The sequence below is a fragment of the Trachurus trachurus genome (genome assembly GCF_905171665.1).
Source record: "Trachurus trachurus genome assembly, chromosome: 24".
NCBI lineage: Eukaryota > Metazoa > Chordata > Actinopteri > Carangiformes > Carangidae > Trachurus > Trachurus trachurus.
Window position 1 is genome coordinate 10,445,686 of NC_139910.1, and position 25,549 is coordinate 10,471,234.

The window sequence follows — 25,549 nt, forward strand, 5'->3', positions numbered from 1 at the left end:
CAAAACCACAACTCGCCTGTTTGAATTAACAAATCAACGGTCATTTACAACCATTGGAGCTTTATTAAGTGTCCAAAAAAAAACAACTGACAAGTCACTTACAGTTCCTCTGGAAGCAAGAGCCGGAGGGAGCGGGAGTGGGAGAACAGTAAACAGGCAAAGTGCACAGCCTACACTAGAGCAACAGCCATGAAGAGCTCCATATGTATAAATACAGACGTTGAACCTAATGGGACCAATCACAGCCTCTCAACCCTCCAGGGATCCAGACTGTACGGCATCCCTGTACGACTGCCCGCCCTCCTTTGGCTCTGGGAACAGTTTGATGAGATCATCAATACGGAGGATGGTGATGGCGGCCTCGGTGGCGAACTTCAGACTCTTTGTCTTGACCATGGTGGGCTCGTACACGCCGGCTTGACGGTTGTCTCTGGGCTTACCGTTCACCAGATCCAGACCGATCCTATAAAGGACACGTTAAAAAAAAAGGTCAAATATACTGAGTCTTTCATGCAACTTTCTTCCATCTTTTCTTCATACATGCGACTACTACTGATGGCCATCACCAGATTACTTTCTGTATTTATTTCTAACTTTGTCTGACCAACACTTGAAAAAAAAATGTAAACACAGTATCATGAGTGTTGTGAAAAGATAAAGCGAACTCACCACTTGAGATTCTTGCGTTCGGGGTTAACCTGAGCCTCGTTGTGGAAGGCACGAAGCTTGGCCACCAGATCAGTGGAGTCCTGTGCTGCATTCACTGCCAGGGTCTTGGGGATGACAAGGAGGGAGCGGGCGAACTCGGCAATAGCCAGCTGCTCTCGGGAACCCTGAAAAAAACGTAACAAAAGCAATCAGCATGTGATTTACAACCCAACTTTGCTAACGACAACCGCAGATACCCGAGTGGATGCATCCACGACAGTGTGACACTCACCATGCTGGTGGCGTAGTTCTCCAGGTAGATGGACAGAGCTGCTTCCACTGCGCCTCCTCCTGGAACGACAGACTTGGACTCCAGCACCCTCTTGACCACGCAGAGAGCGTCGTGCAGCGAGCGCTCCATCTCGTCACACATGAAGTCGTTGGCCCCACGCAAAATGATGGAGGCTGATGTGCGTGCTTTGGTGCTGAGGTTGGGAGAGAACACAACCCGCACAATTAACAGGTGTCAGACCACAACTGCACACAACAGAAGGTGCACAAAGTTTTCACAGCTGCACCTCTGGAATCTGTGGTACCCGTCTCCATTTCACTGTAGCTTTACATCTGATATTCATTCATCCAATAAAAGCAAGAGTGTAATAGACTTAAATAGTGGCAGGTCTTACTTCTTGACCAGGATGAGCTCGTCGTCACAGACTCGCTCCTGCACAACCTCCTCAGCCATGCCGAGCATGGTGGGTTCAAAAGTCTCCTCTCCCTCCAGGTTGGTCAGAGATGGGCAAAGAGTGGCTGAGAAAGAAAAGAGAAACAGCTGATGTCAATAACTGCTGATGGTGGTGAGGAGTTCAAGCACTGAATACAAAGACATGCCGAGATGTAAAGACCAATAATTAAAAAGCCCCAAAAAACAATGCAACTACAACATGCTCTCGTCTCACCTCCTGTTGCCTTGGCGATGCGTTTCAGGTCCCTCTTGAGAACTCTTCTCACAGCCATTGCTCCTACATCCACAAAGTACTTAAGACACATGTCATCGATGCCACCGGTGGTCAGGATGACGTTGGCGCCTGCTGCCAAAATCTTCTGGATTCTCTCCTTGGTGATATCAGATTCCCTGTGGTAGAAATATATTGTTTCAGTCTCACCAATCACACAAATGATCAGTGTCAAGTCTGCAAAGACTAAATCAAAATAAACAACTTGACCTCTAGTTCTCTGCTCAACGTGTGAATCATCTGGTTTAGTGCACATACACAGGCATCAAAAAGCACTGTCCGGTCACAAGAGTCGTCCAACAGCTCAGAGAGAAGCTGCTGCCTTGACTCATGACCGCTTATGTTTTTTCCCACGCGTATCACTGTGTAAACTACTGAGTCAGCAACACAGCAAATTTAAATGGGAAAGAATAAGAAAAGAAAAAAAAAGAGTAAAATATTCCACAATTAACCTTTGTCTGATCAGGTCAAGTTTCTCTGGGTCGCTGATGACGACTTGGACTCCCATCTTCATTTTGGTTTTCTGCAGGCTGAAGTCCAGGCAAGCAATCTTGGCATTAAGAACACGTTTGACCATGCCTTGGGACAAAGACAAAGAGACAGCATGGTCAATAAACAATAACTGAAGAGCAACTGAGAAGAGGATGGGGGACACGCCGTCATTTAAGGTTAATATTCAACTGTCTGGCCAGAAAAGAGATGCCACGGTTTATAAACTACTGTGACTAGGTTCCTTTCACAGCCAGTATACTGTCTCCCACGCGTATCACTGCATACGCCATCAGGCAAGACATAGCAGCAAATTTAAATGGGAGTTCAATCAGTTTCAACAGTGACATTGGAAATAAAGAGAAATTGTGAAAACTTTGTATGAAACTCACCCTGTGAGCCGACTGTGCAGTTCAGTGCATATCCGTTCACCAGGAAGCTCTCTTTCTGGCTGCGGCCATGAGCTTTCAGCACGTTGACAGAGTTGATGGGATATTTGGCCACGCCTTTGCTGTCCACAAACTTCACAGCAATGGCAGCATCAACCACCATGTTCGCAAAGAAGTCTGAGTCACTGAAGGCCAAGGAGTTAAGGTAGATAGAGGCAGCAGAGAAGAATTAATTTAATCATATGCAAAAAAAATACTTCAAAGTGAATCAAGGATACACTCCAATGATTTTAGAGGACATAGAGGTCTTGGCTGCATTGATGAGGCACTCCCTGCCCAGGTCGTCTGTTCCAATGGTGAGATTCTCATTAATGTAGCGCACTGCCTCCCTGAGAGATAAAAAAAAAAAAAAGTTTGCATGTCAGAAAATCAAAACACTTCAAATGCATAAAGAAAATATTATAACTGTAAGAGTGGATAAAATGTTTGGATCTTACTTGCAAGCCAGACGATATCCACTGATGACTGATGTGGGGTGAATCTTCTGCTTTACCAGCTCATCTGCACTCTTGAGCAGCTCTGCAGCAAGAATGACCTACAAGAAAGTGAGGTGGAATAAATAACAGGTAACAATATACAGTATTGTGTCAAACTAGTAAAAGCAAGTTGTGAATATCACACTGTGCCATCATTTCATTAGGGGTGGCAGAATTGAGGCTGCACGACCCCTTCAGACACTGAAGGACGGTTCATCTGTCCTGTTAGCATAGCCACACATCCGTGATAAGAGGCAGATGCATGGTACTAAAACAGGACTTTACAGATCACTTTTTTTTTTGCAACTAAATGCTTTCTGAACAACCTGCAATGTGCAAGTGCAATGTTCAAAGCACACTCCTTAAGCAGCAGCAGCCTTTATTTCTGCAGGTCAGAGCAGCTGCTGCCCTCACTCACCACAGACGTGGTCCCATCTCCGACCTCCTTATCCTGCAGGTCAGCCAGCTCACACAGGACTTTGGCAGCTGGGTGCTCCACCTCCAGCAGCTTCAGGATGGTGGCTCCATCGTTGGTGATGGTCACGTCCTGTCATAAACCGGGCAAATACCACAACTGATCATCACGAAAAAGCTTAAATGTGAACGAACCAGTTAAAAGAAATTGTGTAAGATAATTAAATGCTTTGCTCACCCCGATGTCGTCCACCAGCATCTTGTCAAGACCAACGGGTCCGAGGGAGCTCTTGACGATGTTGGCGATGGATGATGCGGCCATGACTGTGAAAAGAAAAGAGGGAGGCTGCTACTATATGCATGTTTCTGAATAGCCGACACATACTTTAATATCTAGGCCCCAATTTCTAGCAACATTTCCTGCTGTGTAATATTCTGTCTCTTCATCAAGTGGGGTGCACAGTCAGCTGACCACACCTTCTGATGATCATGACAGTGTCTTTTCTACCCCATTAGCATAGCCGTCCATTCATGGTGGTTACGAATGAAAGGTACTAAAATGGGGTTGTTAAAATGTAACACTTGCTGCAGGTGTTGGGAATCGCATTAACTATGCTGTGTTTTAATCTCACTGGAAACTGCGTAGAGGCTAAAACTCAACGTTAGATTTCGTTAGCGTTAGCATTAGCCACACGTGTGTTCAGTGCAGTACATTAATCAACTTTTCCCGAGGAGCGTTAGAAACGCACAGAAAAGACGTCGACTGCGTCTGAAACTCCAAACAAAGCAGCACAACAACTCACCATTTTGGGTGCGAACAGAGTCGCCAGTTGTCCTCTGGCCGAGCACATTTAACGGACCCTCTAATAGCGACATTTTGGACCAACACGCACCCGAGAAGAAAGGAAGCGGCGCAATGCACTGTGGGTAAACCGGTATTAACCAGAAGCTTCGAGAAGAAAGTTTCTTAAAAAAAACTCCGGATTATTAACGATATATGCGTTTTAATTATCTATCAGGGTGCAATATCACATTTGTAATGAAGTTGCGCATCAACCAGTTCATTTATCAAATTAGAAAATAACGTTTTGTTACGTCGGACTCGAACACTACATTTCCCAGCATGCCACACTTCACTGCGCCGCCGGCTTTTCCTTCTTCTTGGTTTTGTCGATGAGTTCTAAATGATAGTAGCCTGCACAAGAGCGCCCCCTGCAGATTTACCCATGACGCTACGGCAAATGCAAAATTTGTGTTTTTTTCTCTCTTTTTTTTGGTATAATTTGTCCTATTTTGTCTAATTAAAAAAAAAAAAATTCTCAGGGAAATAGTTAAGTTCCTGAGCTAATATACCATCTGATTTGACCTTTTGTGTCTTGACTAGTATTACATAACAAATAGGAGTATTCTCATTTCAGAGGGAAATATATATTATACGCTGTACGTTATTTTATTTATTCATTTGAAGGCTATACTGAGCAATTACATAGGTTTAGATACAGTTCAGGACAGTTCTCAAAAATGAGTTATTAGTTGCAGCCCTACATAGATTATTAAATTAGCGGGTTACACAGTAATGCATGACTAATAACAAATGATCCCCAGGGGCCATTTTTCAGTACTCTTGATACTTTAACTACATTTTCCTGATGACACTTACATAGGCCTACTTTTAATTAAATCATATTTTCAATGCAGGACTTTTAATTGAGTATTTTAACATTATGGAATTATTACTTCACCAACCACTGCTTTTGTCAGCTACCACTTGAATCAGTAAGAAATTGCAGTTCAGGAATGTCCAAGATCAGTAGGATGTAGTTTGGAGAATGTGTTGCTATAAAATAGTTTGTCCACCAGAGAGCAGTGGCAACTCAACTGTAAAAAAAAACAACAACGTCCTATGCGGTACAAATTTGTGCCGCATCAGACTTATTATTGTGCCTGTGTTTAAAATTTCTCAGTTTCTTTTTACTATATTTAGCAAAATGCAATTATCAAATACCAACTATTTTGTTGAATCCTCAAAGGAGTGTGATACTTTCCTTGATTCATATAGGCCTACACAATCTTAACTGAAATCCCCATTATGTGGGAAAAACAAACTAAGATATCTTAGGTAACTAATTGATTTTTCTTTCTTTAGTCAATCACCAAGCACTTTCTCATAGCAAATGATTATTTAATAAAACATGAATATCATCATGTATTTTATCCAGCCTCCATGGCTCTGTACTATATTCAGTTTGATGACATTTGTATGCAATGAAAACACAAGGATGAGTTTAATCTGAATTTATTTCCTCCAATACATTGTTTTGTTGAGCAATGACAACTAGGCAGTTAAAAAAATACAGTACATTTAACTTAAACATTAAAGCATTATAAAGCATACCTATGGCATACAAGAATAACTTTCCTAAAATGTACATCTTTACAAAGTGTTTACAAATAAAACGTAAAAAAGACAGAAAAGTGCAAAAAAGAGTCAATGAAGACTGACGATCCCCACCAGTGAAACAGAGGATAAAAATATACAAAAACAAAACAAAAAAACAACAACAATAAAACAAAACATACTTCATATTTCTAACTTGTGTTTGACGCACATTTCCTGATATGAACAGTAGGCCTTGATATTGTGCTTTTCAACTTTCCATCTGTTTTAGTGATTTTGGAACTTAACGTAATTAAGCAGTGCGCGATAGATGATGAAATGCCATTCCTGAAAATATTCACAGTATCCGATTCAAATTTTGTGAGTGCCCTTTAATGAGAATGAGAATAAAACCATCTCTTAATAAATATATTTTACTTTCATTTACAACCTGTCTGTGTTTTGAACTAACAGTGATAATGGGCAAATAACATAGGGATGATTTGAAATAAATATGACATATTTAGTGTTCTTTTTAAGAGAAATTAAGGAAACAAGTGTGTGGTCAAAAATGAACGTGCTTCAAAGGAAGAGAAATCAATTGTGTTACATGAACCTTAATGAAGTGACTGACAACCTTTCTTTCTGTGAGAGTGGATGCAATATCAGTAGTGTGACAGTTGGGAGTGTCCCATGACGTAAACAAAGTAAACAAACAGTTGACTATCCGTTTGAATAAAAAATAATAATACACCAAAGACAGTACTGTAGTTTTTTAACTAACTCTCCTTAATGCTCTTCTTCATGGTCCCTCTTGAAAATAAAGGTTAAACTTAGTATGATTTTTTAAAAATACACCATCCACTTACTGAGATGCACATTTCACTCCATCGATCAAACGTAAAAACATCTCTGATTTGCTCACAGATTCAAAATAAATATGAAGTCCTACTGTTTCTTATAGATTTATATCTAAAATATCAGCATCTTCTCTTGATTTTAAAGCACGATACCCTATTCATGACAAAAGGCGGTATAGGTAAAGTGAAATGGAATAAGTTCAAATAGACTTACTGGTCTAAGTCTAGTTATACTTAACCTATTGGATCTTGTAATAGCCAATATGTTCTCTTTACAGTTGCATCCTCTTTGTTGCACTTACTGTTAAAAAGCTGTTAAAAGTGACGAACTAGCCTGAGTAGCAAATGTGACGACTGCGAATTTTAAACTGCACATTTGTAAAGCTTCAGATCTGTTTGATAGTGTAAGCACAATTAAAAACAACAGCCACCACTGTGGTTCACTTCCCCTATACAGGTTTAACTAGTGTTGAAAACGCAGTTAAAATAACCTTAAGAGTAAAATTAAAAGACCTCACGACTCACGAGGTATTCCTGACACGGAGGGAGTTAACATCCACTGAAGATCACCTTAAGTTTTGATGCTTCGGTTTGAGATGTTGGGCACGGAGAAGACTCAGAAATCTCAGATATCCTGAACTACTGTATCTGTACAACAGTTTATTGGCACAAATCCTCCTCCTGTTTCTACAAGGCTAAAACAGACTGAATTCATTTGTATCATAAAACCCAATATCCAGTCATTCTGAATGTTAACGTCTCCACACCAAATCACCTTTTCTTGGAAACCCACACACACACACGAGAGGACTGTTTGAACCTGGAAGTGCTAAGGCAGCTCACATGCACGCTTTGATGTGGCATTTTGACCAATACTAGTGACCTATCATGTGTTTTCATTTGAAGCCATGAAACAGAAAATATAGGTATTCACAGAACTTGTTACACATATGGATGAAACCAAAGAAATTTCTTCTGATCTATGTTGAAACATGTGTTGTGTTTAATAAGGTGAAATATCTGTTATTGTTGGTGGATTATGATGTATTATGAAGGGCAGTAGCGCCCCTTTTCTTTCTATATGCTGTATGTTGATATATATTTATTTGGCTTTTAGTTGTTGTGTGGCTTCAGGCAAAGCTGCTGGAGCTCAGACACTGAAACTTCTCCCTCAGGGACTGGACGATGTTGGGGTGGTTCTGCTGCGGCTCGCTCCACAGGTATTTCTCCAAATTCTCGCGGTCCAGAGACCTCAGCGAGTCGCAGGAGCGAACCGGGGTGCACGGCAGACTCTGGGAATGGACGATGCCCCGATTCTGATTGGAAAGAACCGCAGAGTTGCCGTTCCTCTGATCCTGTTCGCTCTCGTCCTCCGAGCGGATCTCTACATAGTCATCGTCATCTTCCCCATTGTCTTTGAAGTTGGCCAGGTAGTTCTGGGTGGCGTTGAGTATGCTCAGTGCAGATGCCCGATTCAAGACCAACACCTGTTGACCGTCGTGCAAGGTGAGGTCCGAGTGTCCCAGCGTAGACCGCTCTGGGAGGCTACTCTGCCGGCCGGCCCGGCTCAGACTCGGGCCGTGGAGTCTGTCTGTGGATCGAGCCACAGCGGGTCTGTTACAGTTGAGTTCAGACTGGTTGTTCTTCTCCTGCTGCTGGCTTCCCACTGAGCCGACCGACTGACAATGAGCCGGCGGGGAGGACTTCGAGGAGGGCGAAGACGGCGCGTTGAAGGACGGATGTCTCTTAATGGAGCTGTACACGTGCTCCTCTTTCTCACTTGGCGACGACATGCACGAACTCCACCTCTGGGCGGGGGGCGAGCTGGGAGAGAGGGAAGGGATGGAGCAGGAGGAGGTGAGTCTGCGCTGTGGGGTGGACGACGCCCGAGCGTCCCCGACCTCGCTGGACGCGGTGACGAAGCTGGCCAGCTCTCCGTTGCTGTATGTGGAGTGGAGCCACTCCTCCTCCAGGGAGGTCTCGGGCATGGACGGGGAGGACGGCAGCCCCGGATAATGGGCGAAGTGTGAGGCGGTCTGACCAGAAGGAGGGTCCTTAAACATGACCTGATCATAGAGCTGCGAGTACTCTGCTATTCTTGCACCTGTGGGGGGAACACAGAGGATACAAAGAGGGTGAGACAAGACAAATGAAACCAAAAAAGGCAATGTCTGTGTAAATTCTCATTTGTCCAGGTCAAAGGCATCTCTAGGCAATTGAATCAGTTCAACTGGATTTAGTTTTTGTCTCTGAAGACGTTTCACCCCTTATCCAAGTGGTTTCATCAGTTGGCCGCTTAGATAAGGGGCGAAACGTCTTCAGAGACAAAAACTAAGTCGACTTGATTCAATTGCCTAGAGACAAATAGGGCAATGAGCTTCAAACTATATTATATACTATATAAGTTTTTGAGTTACCTATGGCTGCGCCTCCCTGTTTCTTCTCCTCCAAGATGGCTGCCAGGTCCTTCTGCTTCTTCTCAGCTCTGGCCCTAGTACAAGAGTCTCCGGGGTCCATGCTCCTCATGCGCAGCAGCTGGTTGGCCTTCTTGATCTTCTGGCTGTACTGCCGCGCCATCAGGAACACCCTGCTCTTTGATTTATCCATCAGCTCCAGGGGGTCCACAGACTCACCCAGCAGGAGAGAGGAGGCGGCCAGCGGGGAGTCCAGACCCGCCAGCTCCCCCGGAAACAAACTGTGAATGTCCTTGACGGGGACGGGGGGATCTTTCTGAGGGGGGGTGATGGTTCGTTGGGGAAGCTCCACCAGGTCGTCGTCCTCCAGGCGGAAGCTGCCGCTGCTGAGGCGAGCCAGTCTGTTGCGGATGCTCTTCACGGTACCTGCGGGGGGCTCTGGGGTTGCGGGGATCGGGTGTGGGTGTGGGTGTGGGTGTGGAGTGGGAGCAGGGCTGTGGGGTTCTTCTTCAGTGATGCTTTCACTTTGAAGATCAGGGAAGTTGATGACTGGGATGGTGAATGATGGTGTGGATGTGATGGGCGGGGGTTTAGGCTGATGTGCCGGGGGGCTCTTGGCTGTCGGGCTGGTTGCTTGGTGACTGGTGACAGAGGGGGTCTTTTTGGGGCTGCTTTTGATGGACGAGGCCTTTTTAGGGGACTCGCTGGCACTGACGGGGAAGGCGGCAGGGAGGCGATCGGCTTTCTTTTCATTGTTCTTGATGTAGTTCTCCAAGTCGTTCCAGATCTCGTCGACCTGCTCTGACATCTTGTCCCCTTTCTGCGAGCGCTGGGAGAACGTCTCAGAGGCCGACGAGGACGAGTAATCGGGCTCAGAGGAACATGGGACGGGATGGGAGGTGTCTGGTCCTTCGTCGTCTCCAAAGTGGAGGCTCTCCTCAGATACGAACCCTCCCAGACTTCCAGTCAGGTCTTGCTCAGAGGTCAGCAGACTGTCCCTCTCTTGTTTGAGTTTATTGCCTTCATTCATGCCTTTAACTTCTGTTGAGGGTGGTTCCCTGAAACAGATGGTGTCATAGATGTTCTCCTCCACTATTTTGAGCTCGCACGTCCCAAACTGCTTCCCCTCCTGAGTGGAGGACCGGTTGCTCTCAGAGGAACTGTCTGGTTCGATCAGCGGCTCTGTGACCCCTGAAACCTCTTTTAGTACCCTTGCCGCAGGGCCCAGGGAACCCTTTGCAGCCGCGGACGTCTCTTTCCGTGACTGGCTTTCCTCCACGTCTCTCCTGATGAGGCCCATGCTCTTCAGGTCCTCATAGCTGATGTTGTCATACACATTTTCAATATCGTCTATCGTCAGCTGCTCGGCTGAGGATGACCCAGATATGTCGTTGCTGGACGATTCGGTGTGGATCACTTCCAGGTTGCTGTGGCCGCTCTGGTCGTCGTCAGGGCTCTGCAGAGCTTCTGTGGCCTTCTCCCCCGCGCTGCTCGCCCGCCGCAGGACTTTGCTCCCGTTGGGTGGGGGGTCAACTTGCACTGCGGGCACTTGTTCGACGTGCCAGCTGCAGGGGCGAGCTGTCCTCGGCGAGGGCGGGGCGTCTGACCTCTCCGAGGGCACCTCTGGCTCCGGTCCGCCGGGCTCCGTGGGAACAAACATCTGGTAGATGTCCTCGTCCTCGTCCTCCGGCTGCATGGTTCTCTGGCGCGTGGGGAACATGGCCCTGCGAGCCCGGTGGTCTGCCCAGATGTTCCTGACTGAATGGTCGGTTTCTGTGACTATGACAGAAGGAATAGGAGAGTCTGGAGGCTCCTCTGTCACGTTAGGCGTCCTGAGGAGCGGCGGGTGGTGACTACTTTCCCTCACCAGGGATTCTCTCGCTTTCTGAATGGAGGACAGAAGAAAACGAGTTGTTTCACATGAGTCCAAAACCATCAAGATAGAAGTAGATGAAATCACCATGGTGTGTTTGTGATTCATACCTGTAGGTCTGAAGGGCTCATGTTGAAGGTTTTCCACTGTTCTATACTGTCAACAGATGCCTGAGGGTTCAGTCTCTTCCTGCTGCTTTTACCAGGGACTCGCAGCCTTTTTCCTCCTCCCTGAAGGGAAACAGCATCAACATGTTTGAAGGACTGAGGTTGGAGGTGCAACAGTACGACATGCATCTGTAATGATCTGTGTCCCTCATCGAGCAGCTTTAAACTCACCAGCCCGCTGTCATCCTCGTCGTCAGCGTCCTGCTGATGATGGTCCTCTCCTTCCTCTCTGTCACTGTGGTCATAGTGATCGCCAGGGTCCAGGGACTCTTGTGATTGGTTGATGAGGCTGCGGCTGCGACCGATAGTGCCCAGGGCCAGCTGGGACACTGGAGAGAGCAGGGTTGCACCCAGACTTGTTCGCTGCAGAGGATAGTTAAAAAAAAAATCTGTTAGATAACCTGTGTGAATGTCAGTGTGTGTACTCATGCTCCTTTGGTTTAAAATGTTCATTTTTTCTGATTATGTCTCACCTTTTCACCGTCTGTATTGGCAGCATTCTGTTTTGCATTCTTCAGTAATTTGGAAAGAGGTTCTGCGGGGACAAACACACAAATTTATATTGGATGTTTCCATGGCAAGTGCGTAATTTATGAAAAATGAATAAAGACATAAACGTTTCTCACCTTTCCTGCGTCCTCTTCGAGGAGTTGGGCCCTCCTTGGTTTGAGGGGAATCCTTCTTGTCACCATCAGGGCTATAATGAAACCCGGGATGATCTGGAGAAAGGATGGAGAAGATGTCACACACCCATAACATAATGAATAAAATATGTATAATGAAACCTTAAAATATAGGATGGAATTAAATTCATGTCTTATAAATTGTCACTTACGCATTGCATCCATTTCCAAAATGGCTTGCTTGGCCTAGAATTGTAGAATAAAACCAGGGTGAGTTCAACAGGTGAGGTCAGGGATGAACATTAGATTTGACACTAGGTGGCGACAGAAACCCACAGACCACAGACCCAACATAGTGGCTCAAGTTTTACACTTAACAAGTAGCCTCTTTATGATATAACACTGAACTTTCTCAGTGACCTTCCCCACTGGAGAGAAATCGCCAGTTTTCCACTTGCACATGCCCAAAGGCAAAAGACGAGACAGAAAAGTGATTGTGTTTGAATGAAAATACACGAGTGACAGAAATCAGAGCACACGAAAGGAAAGTGAGGAGAGGGAACAAGTGTTGGTGAAGATGTGGAAGGAGGTGAGAGGGAGTGGTAGCTTCAAAACATCTCTCTCATAGTCTGTGTCTATGTCACCAGAGAAACAAAGAGGGGGCGATAAGGGGACGAGGTGCTCCTACCTTGGCAGGGATTTTGGCAGGATGGTTTTCAAGTATCAGTCTCTTGAGGTGTAAGATCCACATGCGCTTGTCTTGTTGCGATTTGGCCTGGGGGGGGGGAGAAACATCACAGAGATGATATCAGAAAAAGGTAGCTGAGAGGGCTGGGATAAGCCCTTGAAAAAGAGTTGAACATACGTCAGACACATTATCTTTCTCAGGGCTTGTCCACAGCGGTTAGGTAACAACAATTGGTCGCTACTAGGCACTTAACACTCAACATGTCTGAGCAACTCAGTGAGCTGAGCCTGGATGTTCTACAAAACAATCAGACACCTGCAAATATAAATGTCACACTTTCTGACGGCACTCTTGCACAATGCTGCTGGTGGCTACGGTTTAAAACATGTAATTACATTCACAAAGTGTTTCACTTTTTGTTATGACAAGTGCCGTCTTATGCACTGTTGCTGTACCTGGACTGTGTGCTGCAGTTTGGGATTCTTGTAGTGAAACACGCTGAAACTCAGTGGTTCCTTAGGAATGACCTCCACCAGCATCAGGTTACAGCACTGTAACACACAGGTAAGAGGTTATGTTAAAAATAGCAGGAACATTTGTATGTATGTAGTATGGCGTCTGTCTGGGGACGGGGTAGTGGCTCGAGCAGGATGACTGACCAGGATGTGAGCCTTGTACGTGTAGGTTTCTTCTCGTTTCTTTGTAATGAGGAGAAGCTTGTCAAACAGGAAGAGAGTTCTTTCGTTCTTGGCTCGCTGCAGACGAAATGTTCCTTCAAGAACCAGCTCTCCATAGCCAATCAGATCTGGGCCTTTCCAGTTGGTCAGCTGGCTCTGGATTTCCTGCAGCGAGCACAGAAATAGTGAGAGGAGTTAAATAATTGTGTTTATTTGAACATGAACAGGAAAACCAATTGCGCAATAGTGATAAAAAAAAGATTTTGCAAACATCTTGCTCTGTAAAAATAAACCTATGACCCACAGGACATAAAAAGCTGGTTCAAGTGTTTTGGTGCAGTTTTGAAATGATCAGTGGTGGTGGTGGTGGAGTTAACTTGTAAAACCTGTTTTAACACTAGTACATGGTCCAAAGTACAATATGAAAGATCAAAGCTTAAAAACATGATCAGATATATGCAATAAAATGTGTGAAGGAGGCTATTGTCTGTTGTGCTATTGGAGAAACAGAGTTAAGACAATGAAAAGAAAAATATTGAGGAAACTAAGAAAAAACAGACAAAGAGGGAAAAAGAAAAACAACAAAAGCTGAAAATTTCTCATGAAGCCAATCCTCTCTCCAGACACTGAGAGTAAACGCTTCCACACACATTCCTGCATTCATCTGACCATCCTGGCTCCCAGCTGATAAAAGAAACAAGCTCCCCTTTTATGTGTCCTCCTTATGCAAGGCCATCATTAGCCCAGTGGAAAAACGCGGGGACTTGCGTAAGACGTGGGGCGGATCACAGCCTTTGCTGATTCAAACCTACAGTTCACAACTGTTCTACACAACAATAAAAGAACGGGCTCTTCAAAAGGCTCGAAACTGCAGAGAAACATGGGGGGAAACATTGGGGATGCGGGGACCGTCGTACCTGCAATCTAACAGCGTGCTCGTGTTTCCGCTTCATGTCGTTGATGTGCCAGGCCACTCTCTGCATGGTGTCTATGGCTTCCTGCACCACCTCGTAGGTCTCTGTGTCCTTCTCCATGTGGTTGGCTATTTCCTGCACGGGCAACACACACACTGGGAGTTACCGCTTGCACATACGCTCACACACGTCACAAACATGTTTGTGGGTGAACCCTGACATACACACATGTGTGTTTTTCTGTACATATAAACAATCGTCCTGCATGCACCCTAACGCAAGCAGGATCATACGCACTGAGCACCATATGTTGAAACATTTGGCCTCTCCACTGGAGCTGAGCTGGAAGCTGAGCCAAACCTGCTCTTATCCACAAGTTTCCGAACGTCAAAAACGTAAGCCGGCTTTGCTCTTCCGGTGGAATTGTATGTTTACGTTTCCATGGTTACAGTAGTTGCAGTAAACACATGGATCTATTAATGCTGGCTTTTACCATTGGGCGTCCATTTGTATGACATCCATTGTTAAAAGAGATTTTCAGTGAAGAAAATGCATTTCAGTGAAAAGATTTCACTGCGACTACTGAAACCATGGAAACGTAAACATACAATTCCAAGAGCAAAACCGGCTTACGTTTTTGACATTCGGAAAGAGGTGGATTGAACTGTGCACATCCATTTGAACTGCCATAGATAAAAACATTAGTGTGTCCTGTCTGTCTGTGCACTTACAAGTGGGTGCCTGTGCATGTATTTCTGCAGGTGCGGAGTAATCGTGTGTGTCTGAGTGTGTGTAACTTGTCAGTGAGATGGAGACAGACAGCAGTCAGACAGACGTACATGTAGCAGTAGGTGGTACTTGAGGATCCTCTGCACTGGCTTGAGCAGGTAGGAGCCCAGGGGCAAGGAGTGTCTCAGAGATTCCTGGCGCTCACGGAAAAACTTGGCCAACGCCTTGTTCCTCATGCACTCTGTTAGCACAGCCACCGACCTGTGGAGACACAACGCAGCGAGTGAGACGTCAGGGATGCGTAGTAAAAGCTAATTTGACAGTGACGAGAAATGAGACTTTTATTGATATGTCCTGACAGACAGTGCTAAAAAAAGACTAACAACCAGGTTGGAAACATGGGGGAGATCAAACAGTCTTCTGACAGTTTATTAGGAATATGTAACTAAAGCTACAGTATACATCCATGCATTAGGTCCTGCACCTCCCTGTGCACATATGTTTGAAAATAATTAAAAGCAGCCAAATGCTGTTCAGTGTTTGTGTATTGACTTGTGTTGTGTATTACACCAGACAAAACCCTCAACTGTGTAAAAAAAATATGCAATTCTACAGTTTGCTTGTAATTCATTTCTTTGTTTTCTTAGGCAGCATCAATTCATATTTGGTTTATATTTTAATAAGCAGCACTTTGCAACCTAAATTAACAAGTCAGTGGAGCTGGTTTTGACCTAATGAGGAAGAAGAAAGAGCCTTTTTCACTAACAAACGGAGGCTGTGTGTGTGAGTGTGCGCATGCAGAGCGGAAAAAGACTGAGAAAGACAGTTGTGAGTTGCCCCAAAACTTGTCTCTTTCTTCTGTGTCTTTGTGTGTGTGCGCGCATGCATGTGCATGTCTGCGTGTCTAAATTCCAGTGCAGCTCCACACAGGCCTCACATTGTTCTGGAGGAAACCTGACCTTAGAGCTCAGCATGACCATGATACATCTGCAGCCTCTGTGTGTGTATGTGTGTGTGTGAGCATCTCCCTTGTGTGTGCGTGTCTGTCGTGTGTGACCTTGGTTGGGGTCACCAGCTGTGGTGTGATGTGGGAGATGGTCAATCTCAAACAGCTGACAATAACCCCTTTACACACACACACACACACATACACACACACACAATCAGCATTGAGTTAGTCATCATTAGCTTGTAAATAGTAGTTTCTTCCCCACGTGCCTTTCTTATCACACACACTGTGGGAGAAAAATGGCAGCCAGAGGAGAAGGTGTGTTTAGCCGGTGCAGTATATCTTGGCATGAAGAATAGCCTCACGTTTCAACCCATTTAATCTCACACACACAATAGACACATTGACACACAAAAAAAACACCTCCACGTTATTCCCTCCCAACAGGTGTCCCATAGGACCACACTCGCACAAAGCAGAATAAAACATTAGCCAGCGTTAGATATGATAAGGTGACATCTCTAATACCCCATCTGTCAGTGTGCGAGTTGTAACTCTGTCAATAGCTTGCGAAAGAAAAAAGAAGAAAGGAGGGAAGGAGTGAGCGAGGACCCTGAGGCTCAACTGCCAGTAGACACATTGACTCCTGCTGAGGTGGCTGTTATAGAGCGTGTCAACCTGTCAGGGAGGGGGGGGGGGGGGGTAATGCATTGAGCGACGTGCACAATGGAGCTATGTGAGACGCTGGGAAGACAGCATGCAGAGGTGAGATCAGGGTGGGATAGCAACGACAATGAGAAGACGGGTTTTGTACAGTAAACGGTTGTGCTGAATAAGCATAAACACACACACACACTTTGCTGTTGTCTTACCGTGGGTAGTTGGTGCAGTACTGGGTATAAATGTGGAATTCTTCACTCTGCAAAAACACAACAAGGAGAAATTAGTTCATGTCTTAGAGTGACAGGAAAGGACACAGTCAATAATAGAAAACAATACAACAGAAAAATATACTCGTTAATTAAGATGCTAACTACATACAGGTGTGTAGTGGTGGATATTGTTACATACAGTCAGTCTGATGGCTGTACTGGACAAAAAGATGGATTGAGCTCAATGCTAACAAGTTCACGATGCTGACATGTTTAATTTAGCAGGATCTCCATCAGAGCTTGGCGTTTTAGCATGCTAATGTTTTTTTATGAAGATATATATGGTTTATTGTTTTTACCATCTAGGTTTAGAGTTTTAGCATGCTAACATGCTATGAAGCTTCAAAAACAAAGTAGGCCTACAGCTAAGGCTTATTTCCTAAAACACAGTAACCTGTAGGACAAATAAAAATGCTAAAGCATAGACAGTTTGACAGCAAGAGTCCAGCTGATAAATATTTCAGTGTGGACTAAAAGGTCGGGAACATACTCACATCCAACCTATATATATCTATACATGAAATGTTTGTGACATTGAAGTGAATTGGGGAAAAAGTACAAGGATGCATCTCCCTGATTTTGCTTAGATTTTTAGTAGGTTTAATTCAGTGTAATTATACCAAGGCTAATTAAAGGCTCATTCTCGTGTGTTTACAAGTTTTAGCTCTTTGACTACAACTCATGCGGGCTGACTTGCTGATATTTTTCAAATGCATGCTACAAAAATTACAGACTGTTGGATGTTTTTTTGCCCTCCAATTTCAGCCAGACATTGGTTCCCAGTCATTTCAGTTTGATGTGGTCGACTCTCACCAGTCACAGTGACCATGAGGTTTCATCAGTTACACAGTTGTTATCTTGTAATGCAGTTTAATCACAAATTGATTTCTAAGTCTGCTATGCTATTTCTGGCTGTTGGACAAAACTTTAAAAAAGATTTTCACAGAGATAGATGATATGACCTAAGCAGAGTTCAATCTGCTGATAAATTTAAATCATAAGGAAATGATTTGAACCCATTACGATATTTTTTTAATGACTGTAATATTAAGTACATGTTCTTTGTAGTAAATGGGCTAAGACAAACCACTGGTATCGTCTTTTAAAGGTCAAAATTTATTGCCCCTTTTGCTTGTTTATCACTGGTTGTACTGTATCTGTGGTTTGTACGGTTTTGATGACTGGCCGTTTATTTCATGTTTACTGCTCTGCACACTGTGAGCCCACAGACAAGGCATCCTCTCTCCTCTGTTCACTGCTACCACCTAATTGAGAGTCAACGTTGTAGCTTATGATTAGCCTGCCATCCTGGCCTTTAAGTCTCTGTTGATCCCAACAGCCCTGAGCGCTTGGATTAAATATACCCTCATTCTGTATTGCCGCCCATTTAATTGAGACTTTTCCCACCTTGCATGCCTCTCTGCACATCAAAGACATCAGACACAGCATGACTTATCAAAGCTGGAATGAAGGTCTCTCTCCATTTATCTCTATATCATCCACCTTTTCTCTGGATTTCTGTTTCTGCAACATATTTTGTGCATCATCTTTTCATTGATCTTTGTTCCCTTCCCTTTTATAATCTTCATAATCTCCTCTTTCTTGCAAGCTTTCCTCACCCCCCCTCTCACATCTCGCTGTCCTGGAGGCCTTGAGATGAACCCCTTGCTATTGCATAATGTGAACGTTTAATTGAACTCTATTTGTGTCCATAAACACTTGGGGGTCACAGGATGCGGACAGCAATCAGGAAGCGACATCATAAACACACAGGGCAGATGACAGTCTGTCCTGGTTCATAATGTCCACTCACACACGTACAGAGTGACGAGGACGCTCACACACGTTTTCCAACACGTGATTCGTAGTAGACCTACGGTTTGTATAGACTGGATGTGTGAGAATGTTGGATTTCTTGCCGGCTTAGGTAAATATACATCACGTTTCAAGCTGCAAACAATTCAACCTACCACTACAAACACAGTGCATCCCACCAAAATATAGAAGACACACACATCCACACTCACACACACACACACACACACACAGACACACAGAGACACACACAGACAAGCTGCTCTCCTGATCTGTTTGCCTGAGGTGCTGCTCCGTGGGAAACGTCCTAAATTGAAGAGCAGAGCTCTCCTTCTCGTCTCCAGCAGTCTGCCGCCGCAGACCAGGCCTAAACACAACCAGATGTGCCACCATCGATTTCTGATGACACACACCAACACACACTCCTAATACACACTCTTTAATATCCCTCTGAACTATGAGCACGAGACCACAAAATACACAAATGCCTAACTGGAACACAAATTTGTGCAGCGCATGCATGTGTGCACACACTGACATGCACCCCTCTCTTTGAACTTGACCAGTAAAACCAGTGGACCCTGAAATAACTCCTATCTATAATATACATCCCTTTTTTAGAAATATATACACGCTATGTTAAATCATATAATCATCATATCCAAATACTGCATGTTTTGTTGAGTTTTAAATTGTGTGCTGGCTCCTATACATAATCAAAATGAAAAATATCCATCTCTAGAGGATCGAGATACAAATTATAAGGAAAGATTTTAACTTTTTTCTGGGGCTGTAGCCACTAATCGCTACATAGTGAAACCAAAGAAAAAGGCTGAATTGCATCAGCGGCCACTCATAGTCATAAAGCAGCAGGTTTTGTTGTTGTTCTCATTTATCTGGAGCGGACTGGTCACAGTGAGTCATCAGGTAGGCACTGAACCTGATAGATCCCTGGGAGCCATTGTGCTCTCTCAGTCAGCATGTAGCAACCCATAAAACCCTGTAAACGCTTACTCAACACATAGCACGGAGAGGATTTAGTCCCAACAGAGAGGAACATGAGGATAGATAGCCAATTATCTGAGAGGGAGCCAGAGATTTACAACTAGATACGTCTCTTTCTCAAACACTGTGCAAGGTGGTGACTCTTGGCTGTGATGACTAGAAAAGTGTTAGCGATCTATGTGTGTGTGTGTGTGTGTGTGTGTGTGTGTGTGTGTGTGTGTGTGTAGGTAGTGAAAGAGAGGTTTTGTGGTTTTCTGCATCTTAGCAACAACAACAGTACAAAGAACACTGATTACTATTCTGGTAGCAAACCTTTCACCAGAAGTCTGCATGTGAAATCATGAAGCCACCCAAACACCAACACACACACAGACACACACACACACACACACACACCTACGCACAAAGCTCTTATTGCGATGTCTCAATGTAAAGGGGGACATAGTGGACAGTGGTGACAGTGGTCTGTTTGCTGAACTAGCACTTGTACGACTATATTTAACCACTTGGATACTGTACATGAAGTGCAGACATGCGAAAAACCTGGTGGAATGAAAAGCTAATGTTGTGTATCTGAAAAATCTCAATTACTTTGGACACAAATATGATTATATAAGGAACATGAAGCACTCTTCAGAGAACTTTCTTGCCATATTTAGACTATTTTGTACATGTGTGACACACAATACTGTGAAGCACTGCACAGGTGTGTGTGTGTGTGTCTGTGTGGGACAAGACCTGGAACAACGAGTTTGTTGCCACTCATCTATAAAAAAAATAAAAAATAAAAATCATAGTCATCACCAATCAAGGTCAAGTGACAAGTCCATGGCATTGTCTGTCACCACAATAACACCAAACAGCTTCTTTCTCCCATGCCTGGCATTTCCTGATAATTTTTTTTTTTTTTTTTGCTAACTCTAACAGTAATCAGTCAGCACCGTGGTTTGTTTATGGATCTTGGTTAATTATGCAGAGTGGTGCTGCGGGCTGCTATAAAACTTGTCTGTCACAACAACAGCTGCTGTATTTAGCGAGTCTGCGACGCTGACTGCGACTTATTTTCTTTATACATGGTCAGACGGTTGCTCTGCGGTATTGGGTGTAATTGCAGTGGGGTAGGGAGGGAATGTAAAGTGTTTAAGAGGAAGTGCCGGAATGCAGTGCATTATCATGGGACATAATCATACAATGATTTTATGGGGCATGGGGCAGGCGAGGAGAGGGAAGAGCTAAAACACACACAGAGAGAGACAGAGGGGCCGGTGATACTCAGAGTTGCTGAGTCCAGTTTTCCTTGATGAAGTACTGCTATTATCCCCCCCCCCCCCTGCAGTAAAAAAAAGGTGATTACATATTTGGACGGTCCTTAAAATTCCTCTGGCGTTGTCCTTCCTCTCTGCCCTCCTCTTGCACTTTAACTCTGACATTCCAACCACTAACATAATGCTGCAGCCTCAAGGAACCAAACAGAGTGCACACACACAGCCTGCATCGGATTTTGGGGAGCTTATCTCTTATCATCGCACATTGCCTGTTTCTCATTTACTGTCCTCCTTGCATCTGTTACATGTTGTTAAATCTGCAGTGTGTGTGTGTGTGTGTGTGTGTGTGTGTGTGTGTGTGTGTGTGTGTGTGTGTGTGTGTGTGTTTGTCTCTGAAACAGCTGTTTGGACAGGTTTCAACAAGCGAGGGAAGGAGTTTGCATGTGGACAGAGAGACAGACGGTGTAGTCTCAGAATCTCTTAAAAAAATACTAGAGGTTTGGCATCAGGGGGTGCAATGTTCAAAATGCCTAGGTTCTTGTCTAGATCGTTATAGTTTTTATAGTAATGCAACAATTTATAAGACATTTTAAGTATAAAAAGGTCATGTTGTTGATTGGTGTTTGTCATTATGTTCTTTTTTTCCCCTTTAATTTTCAATTGACACCATTTTGCCTAGTAGTTGTGACCCTGGTAGTGACTGATTGAGATCCAAATAAACAAAAATGTGAAATAAATTATGGTAAAAGCTTGTTTTTTTATTTTTGTAACATATTACATATTATTTTCCTTTGTTGGAATTAAAACCGTGAAACCATGTGAGGGGAATCGTCCTTTAACAACTCAGACATCTGAGTCATAACCAGACTCTAGTTCTTTTACGAGGCTTTAACAGTTCTTTATATTGTAAAAAAGCACATTGTTTCCCTTTGAAAGAAATCAAGCAGAAATAAGTACCTGTAAAGTCTACTGGAGCAAATGTACTTTCCGTCACTAGAGAACAGAGAGATGGAGGGGTGGAGGAGGCTGTTTTTATTACCTTGGATACGAAGCACTCTGCGATGGCCACGGGGTCTGCGTTACACTTCTCAAGATCGTGAAGAAGGTCCCTGAACGAAACACATCATATCAGAGAGAAATCATCAGCATCAGATGTGAAAATGTGCAGCCATGAATTTCTTCAACTTTGAACCACAGTGAATGTTGTTTTCTCTTCCTCCCTTGACACATGAACATAAACCGCTCTCCCACCATTCATTGTTCACAACAATCGCTGTGGATTTCAGGAGTAAGAGTCACCTCGGCGACAGAAATTAGGTCTTGGGGCACTCGGCGCTGAACAAATGAGAAACTTCCATGAATTCAAACAGGCTGCTCCCGTTTGTAGGTGTGTATGCGAGTATACACACAGTTGGGGAAAAATGGTCACTGCTGAAGTTATTGTTTCATGGTTGAAGCATGAGGTCATTGTGACCGCTTTAAACTGCTTTTACGCTTCCTTTTACTGGCCAGTTTGTGTGTGTGTGTGTGTGTGTGGCAGCTGAGAAATGAATAGCTGGGAGCGTGTTATGTTTGTGTGTCCAGACCACCAGGGCTGATGCTCGACTAGCCATCTCGTCTGGATGCAGCAAAAAAAAAAACACACATTTTAGAGCGGTGCCGGAGGGGGGAAAATATGCAGACGGCAATTGAATCTACACACTCACACACACCCACACACCTGACTGCCACAAAAAAAAGAAGAAAAAAAAACGCCTCTTCCCAGAAATCAACAGGTGCCTCAGCCCAGTTTCACTATCAGCTGGACATTGTTTGAGTCTGACAGAGACAAAAGTCTTGAGTCGGTGTTTTTTTTGTGAAGTCCGAGCTGTTTTTAGACCAAGTCCAAGTTGAGTCTCAGGACAGTTGTCTAAGGCTAAGTCAAGTTTGAAGTCAACTCTCCTCCGAAATGGAAAATATCCTACAGGGGAAACCTCATAGTTATTTCATCTTTAATCTACAACAGAACACTGGCTGGATGAGGATCCACTTTACAAGAGACGCTGCATATTTTTAACAATATTATGCAAGTATAAAACTGAGAAACAGACCCTCACACATGTGTTTTTAGAACAGGATATGAGGCTTTAAGAGCTTCTAATAATAAGACCTGGAAGAACCAGTTGGTTGAAGGAAAGGAGGAAGTTTGTGTTTGATTTAAAAAAGAAATATATCCCGTTTTGAAGGAATGAATGAATGAATGGAGTCTTTGGTGTGAATGCAAACAGCAGTGTGGTTGGGTGTGAACTAGAATAAAGAAGCCAAACAAATATTCACAGTTTAAACTACACAAACTCAGCCTGTCTCTGTTTTACCTGGTTTCTATTGTTGCAGGATTTTTTTACGGGATCAAAACACTGACATTGTCTTTGGCTTAAGTCTGAAGTAAATCCAGTCTCACAGTCGTCCATGTTCAGTCTGAGTTCCTATAGTTTTGGTCAGATTAGAGGCTCAGTCTGCATCACGCTGCTCTGTGTCTGTGTTTGTACCTGTTAAAGTGGTAGATGTCCTGGATGTTGCCGAAGAGGGAACCTTTATCCTCGGAGCTCAGGGCCAGTCGAGACTGGTTACTGATACACTCCAGGTAGTCCTGTGAGAGAGAAACCAGTCATGTTAGACATTATACCTGGCATTTTGATCGGCACCGGCCTTGACACACACACACTACATATTTACAGCCTCCTCACGATGACTCCCACAGACTTCACCTCAGCCACTTTTAACACTCACTACTCCCTTGGGCACTTGACTCCACTTTGCACCACTTCGACCAGACAGACTCATATTCCAAGTGCCCACACATAGTTTTGCTTATAACAGCGATAACGTGTTGGAAGGATGATTAAGGGCTTTTAGAGAGCTATTTCTATCCTTAAAGAAAAAAGAAAAAATTCTAATGTCTGTCCAGCATCTCTAAGTGGATCAAACTAAAGTTCACACTCTGAGTAAAAGGTCGACACAGGAAAAACTTGGTTGATGTAGTCGTGCACCCTACGGCTCAATCCACAATCTCCCATCCTGATCATCTTCAATTAATTAAGATTTGTTTTAACTTTTCCTGTGCATAACATGTTCATTAGCAGAGGGTTTGCACAAAAATGTTATTTCACTCATCATATGTCAGAGCCTCCACATCACCTCTCTGTGTTTGGGTTGCATTAGTCAACAGTAAGACTATGAACACAGATCGAAACACTCTTAGTCAATATGAGTCTAGTTCTTATTTGATTTCAAGTGAAACTTAAAAAAAGAAACTGAATGTCTCGGCCTGCCACAGCATAGATAAACTCCGCCCACTCGCAGTGTGTTAATGCGCTGTTTGATCCCTGTTGCTCTGTTTTGTGTAAACATCCTGATTAGAGGATAACGTCCCACCGAAGCCAGGCTGATGCTGGGAAACAGAAGGTTTAACATGGGCCCTTGTTGAAAAACTGGTTTCGGTCTCGTCAGGCAGATTTAACTGGCAGTCTCTCTTATCACTGCCTCCATCGCTGCCATTAGTGAGGAGTGCTGTTAGGACTTGGTGTGATTAAACACCAGCCTCAGCTCTCACTCTTCCCTGCAGATAGAAAGTGAGAGGTGGAGAGAGACAGAAGAGCTCTGACTTAATGTTTCTTAAATCCTCTAATGCGTCAGTTCACACAGAGTTAGAAAGTGTGTCCACATACAGATCTCAGTATATGAATTTCACTGCACTGTGCACAGCTCTATAGTGAAACTGTGGCAGGATTAATTCAACTGATTCATAATGAAACTGTGGTGGGATTTACTCAGTTGTGGCCCCCCGCCCTGGGCTTGGGCACAGACTTTTTTGAGGAACTTCCCTTCCCTTTATTTTGTCTTTATTCAGTGCTATTGTATTTTTGTACGAACAATCCCTCTTTCCTTTTCTTCGCACAAATGCACCAAGTCAAATTCCTTACTAGGTGAAGATGACAGCTATTCTGGTCCTGAGAGGACGTCAGTGGAGGAGGCGGCCCTTTTCGGGACAGATTTGCATTCGTGCTGCTAAAATAAAGGGGGCAGCTTCAAACGTGGGCAGATCTCAAACGCATCCTGAGAGCATCTTGGGAGCGTTCACACCTGTATTTATAGCTGACCCCTTGTGATCAGATCACCTGAGACGAGTGTTAATGCCAGGGTCTGAGCAGGGCTTCACCTCCCTGTGTGCAGACAGCTGATGATTATGTTCAGGTATTATTACGTTTATATATATATATATATATTCTGCAGCACTTCTGATTCTCTGTGAGAGCAGGAAAGCAGTTAAGCGCTACACTGTCATTACATCCGCTGCTTCTTGCTGCTGCAGGCTCTGTTTTTGTTGCTTTTTTATTCATTCCGGGCACCATTAATTTGTCATAATGTGTTATGTATGTTGTTTACACTCCACATCATGTAATCATAGCTGTGAATCAATAAAAATCTGAAACCAGAATGAGTCACCAGAGTCTCTGTGCCTGTCTGTCTGCTGCCTCCTGCTCCTTTGACTCACTTACAGACGGGTTAGCAACCGATAGGATCTGTTCCCGCCCGCAGGCAGCTAAAAAAAAGTTGCCAACCCAAAACACAATTACACATGAGGAACACGTGAAACACTGATGCACAAACACACGCAGCTCATCTCAACACAACCCCAACAACACCAGATACAGGATTTAAAGCGTCCCGGTGGCAGCACGGTGAACAGTTTTCAAACCAGATGACACTCTGTAACTGGGCCGGACAGG

General features: G+C 44.1%; 2 protein-coding genes across 2 annotated transcripts in view; both read right to left on the minus strand.

Moving 5' to 3' along the window:
* Positions 1 to 19: 19 nt before the first annotated feature.
* Positions 20 to 4,521, minus strand: tcp1 (t-complex 1). The gene is made up of 12 exons (XM_084000704.1): positions 4,296 to 4,521; positions 3,731 to 3,816; positions 3,497 to 3,625; positions 3,040 to 3,137; positions 2,821 to 2,931; positions 2,546 to 2,727; positions 2,117 to 2,243; positions 1,608 to 1,783; positions 1,335 to 1,458; positions 941 to 1,133; positions 670 to 833; positions 20 to 463 (listed from the first exon to the last, which is right to left on the minus strand). The coding sequence occupies exons 1-12, from the start codon at positions 4,366 to 4,368 to the stop codon at positions 250 to 252; spliced, it is 1,677 nt and encodes a 558-aa protein (XP_083856830.1). The 5' UTR covers positions 4,369 to 4,521; the 3' UTR covers positions 20 to 249.
* Positions 4,522 to 5,803: 1,282 nt separating this feature from the next.
* LOC311007934 (pleckstrin homology domain-containing family G member 1) overlaps positions 5,804 to 25,549 on the minus strand; it is a 33,828-nt gene continuing 14,082 nt past the window's right edge. The window contains exons 3-17 of the mRNA XM_084001352.1: positions 23,309 to 23,409; positions 21,820 to 21,889; positions 16,636 to 16,682; positions 14,925 to 15,075; positions 14,089 to 14,220; positions 13,154 to 13,336; positions 12,950 to 13,045; positions 12,495 to 12,581; positions 12,019 to 12,052; positions 11,810 to 11,902; positions 11,657 to 11,718; positions 11,355 to 11,546; positions 11,127 to 11,246; positions 9,147 to 11,028; positions 5,804 to 8,833 (exon numbers count right to left, since the gene is read on the minus strand). Of these exons, the coding sequence (XP_083857478.1) occupies positions 7,860 to 8,833; positions 9,147 to 11,028; positions 11,127 to 11,246; positions 11,355 to 11,546; positions 11,657 to 11,718; positions 11,810 to 11,902; positions 12,019 to 12,052; positions 12,495 to 12,581; positions 12,950 to 13,045; positions 13,154 to 13,336; positions 14,089 to 14,220; positions 14,925 to 15,075; positions 16,636 to 16,682; positions 21,820 to 21,889; positions 23,309 to 23,409 (4,224 nt within the window). The 3' untranslated portion in view covers positions 5,804 to 7,859. The remainder of the gene's footprint in view (positions 8,834 to 9,146; positions 11,029 to 11,126; positions 11,247 to 11,354; positions 11,547 to 11,656; positions 11,719 to 11,809; positions 11,903 to 12,018; positions 12,053 to 12,494; positions 12,582 to 12,949; positions 13,046 to 13,153; positions 13,337 to 14,088; positions 14,221 to 14,924; positions 15,076 to 16,635; positions 16,683 to 21,819; positions 21,890 to 23,308; positions 23,410 to 25,549) is intronic.

Excerpts from the sequence above, each read along its gene's own strand:
- tcp1 (XM_084000704.1), bottom strand. The coding sequence starts at position 4,368 with ATGTCGCTATTAGAGGGTCCGTTAAATGTGCTCGGCCAGAGGACAACT. Across the intron at positions 2,728-2,820 it reads TCCTCTAAAATCATTGGAGT|TGACTCAGACTTCTTTGCGA; the intron begins GTATCCTTGATT and ends CTTGGCCTTCAG. Across the intron at positions 464-669 it reads GAACGCAAGAATCTCAAGTG|GATCGGTCTGGATCTGGTGA; the intron begins GTGAGTTCGCTT and ends TGTCCTTTATAG.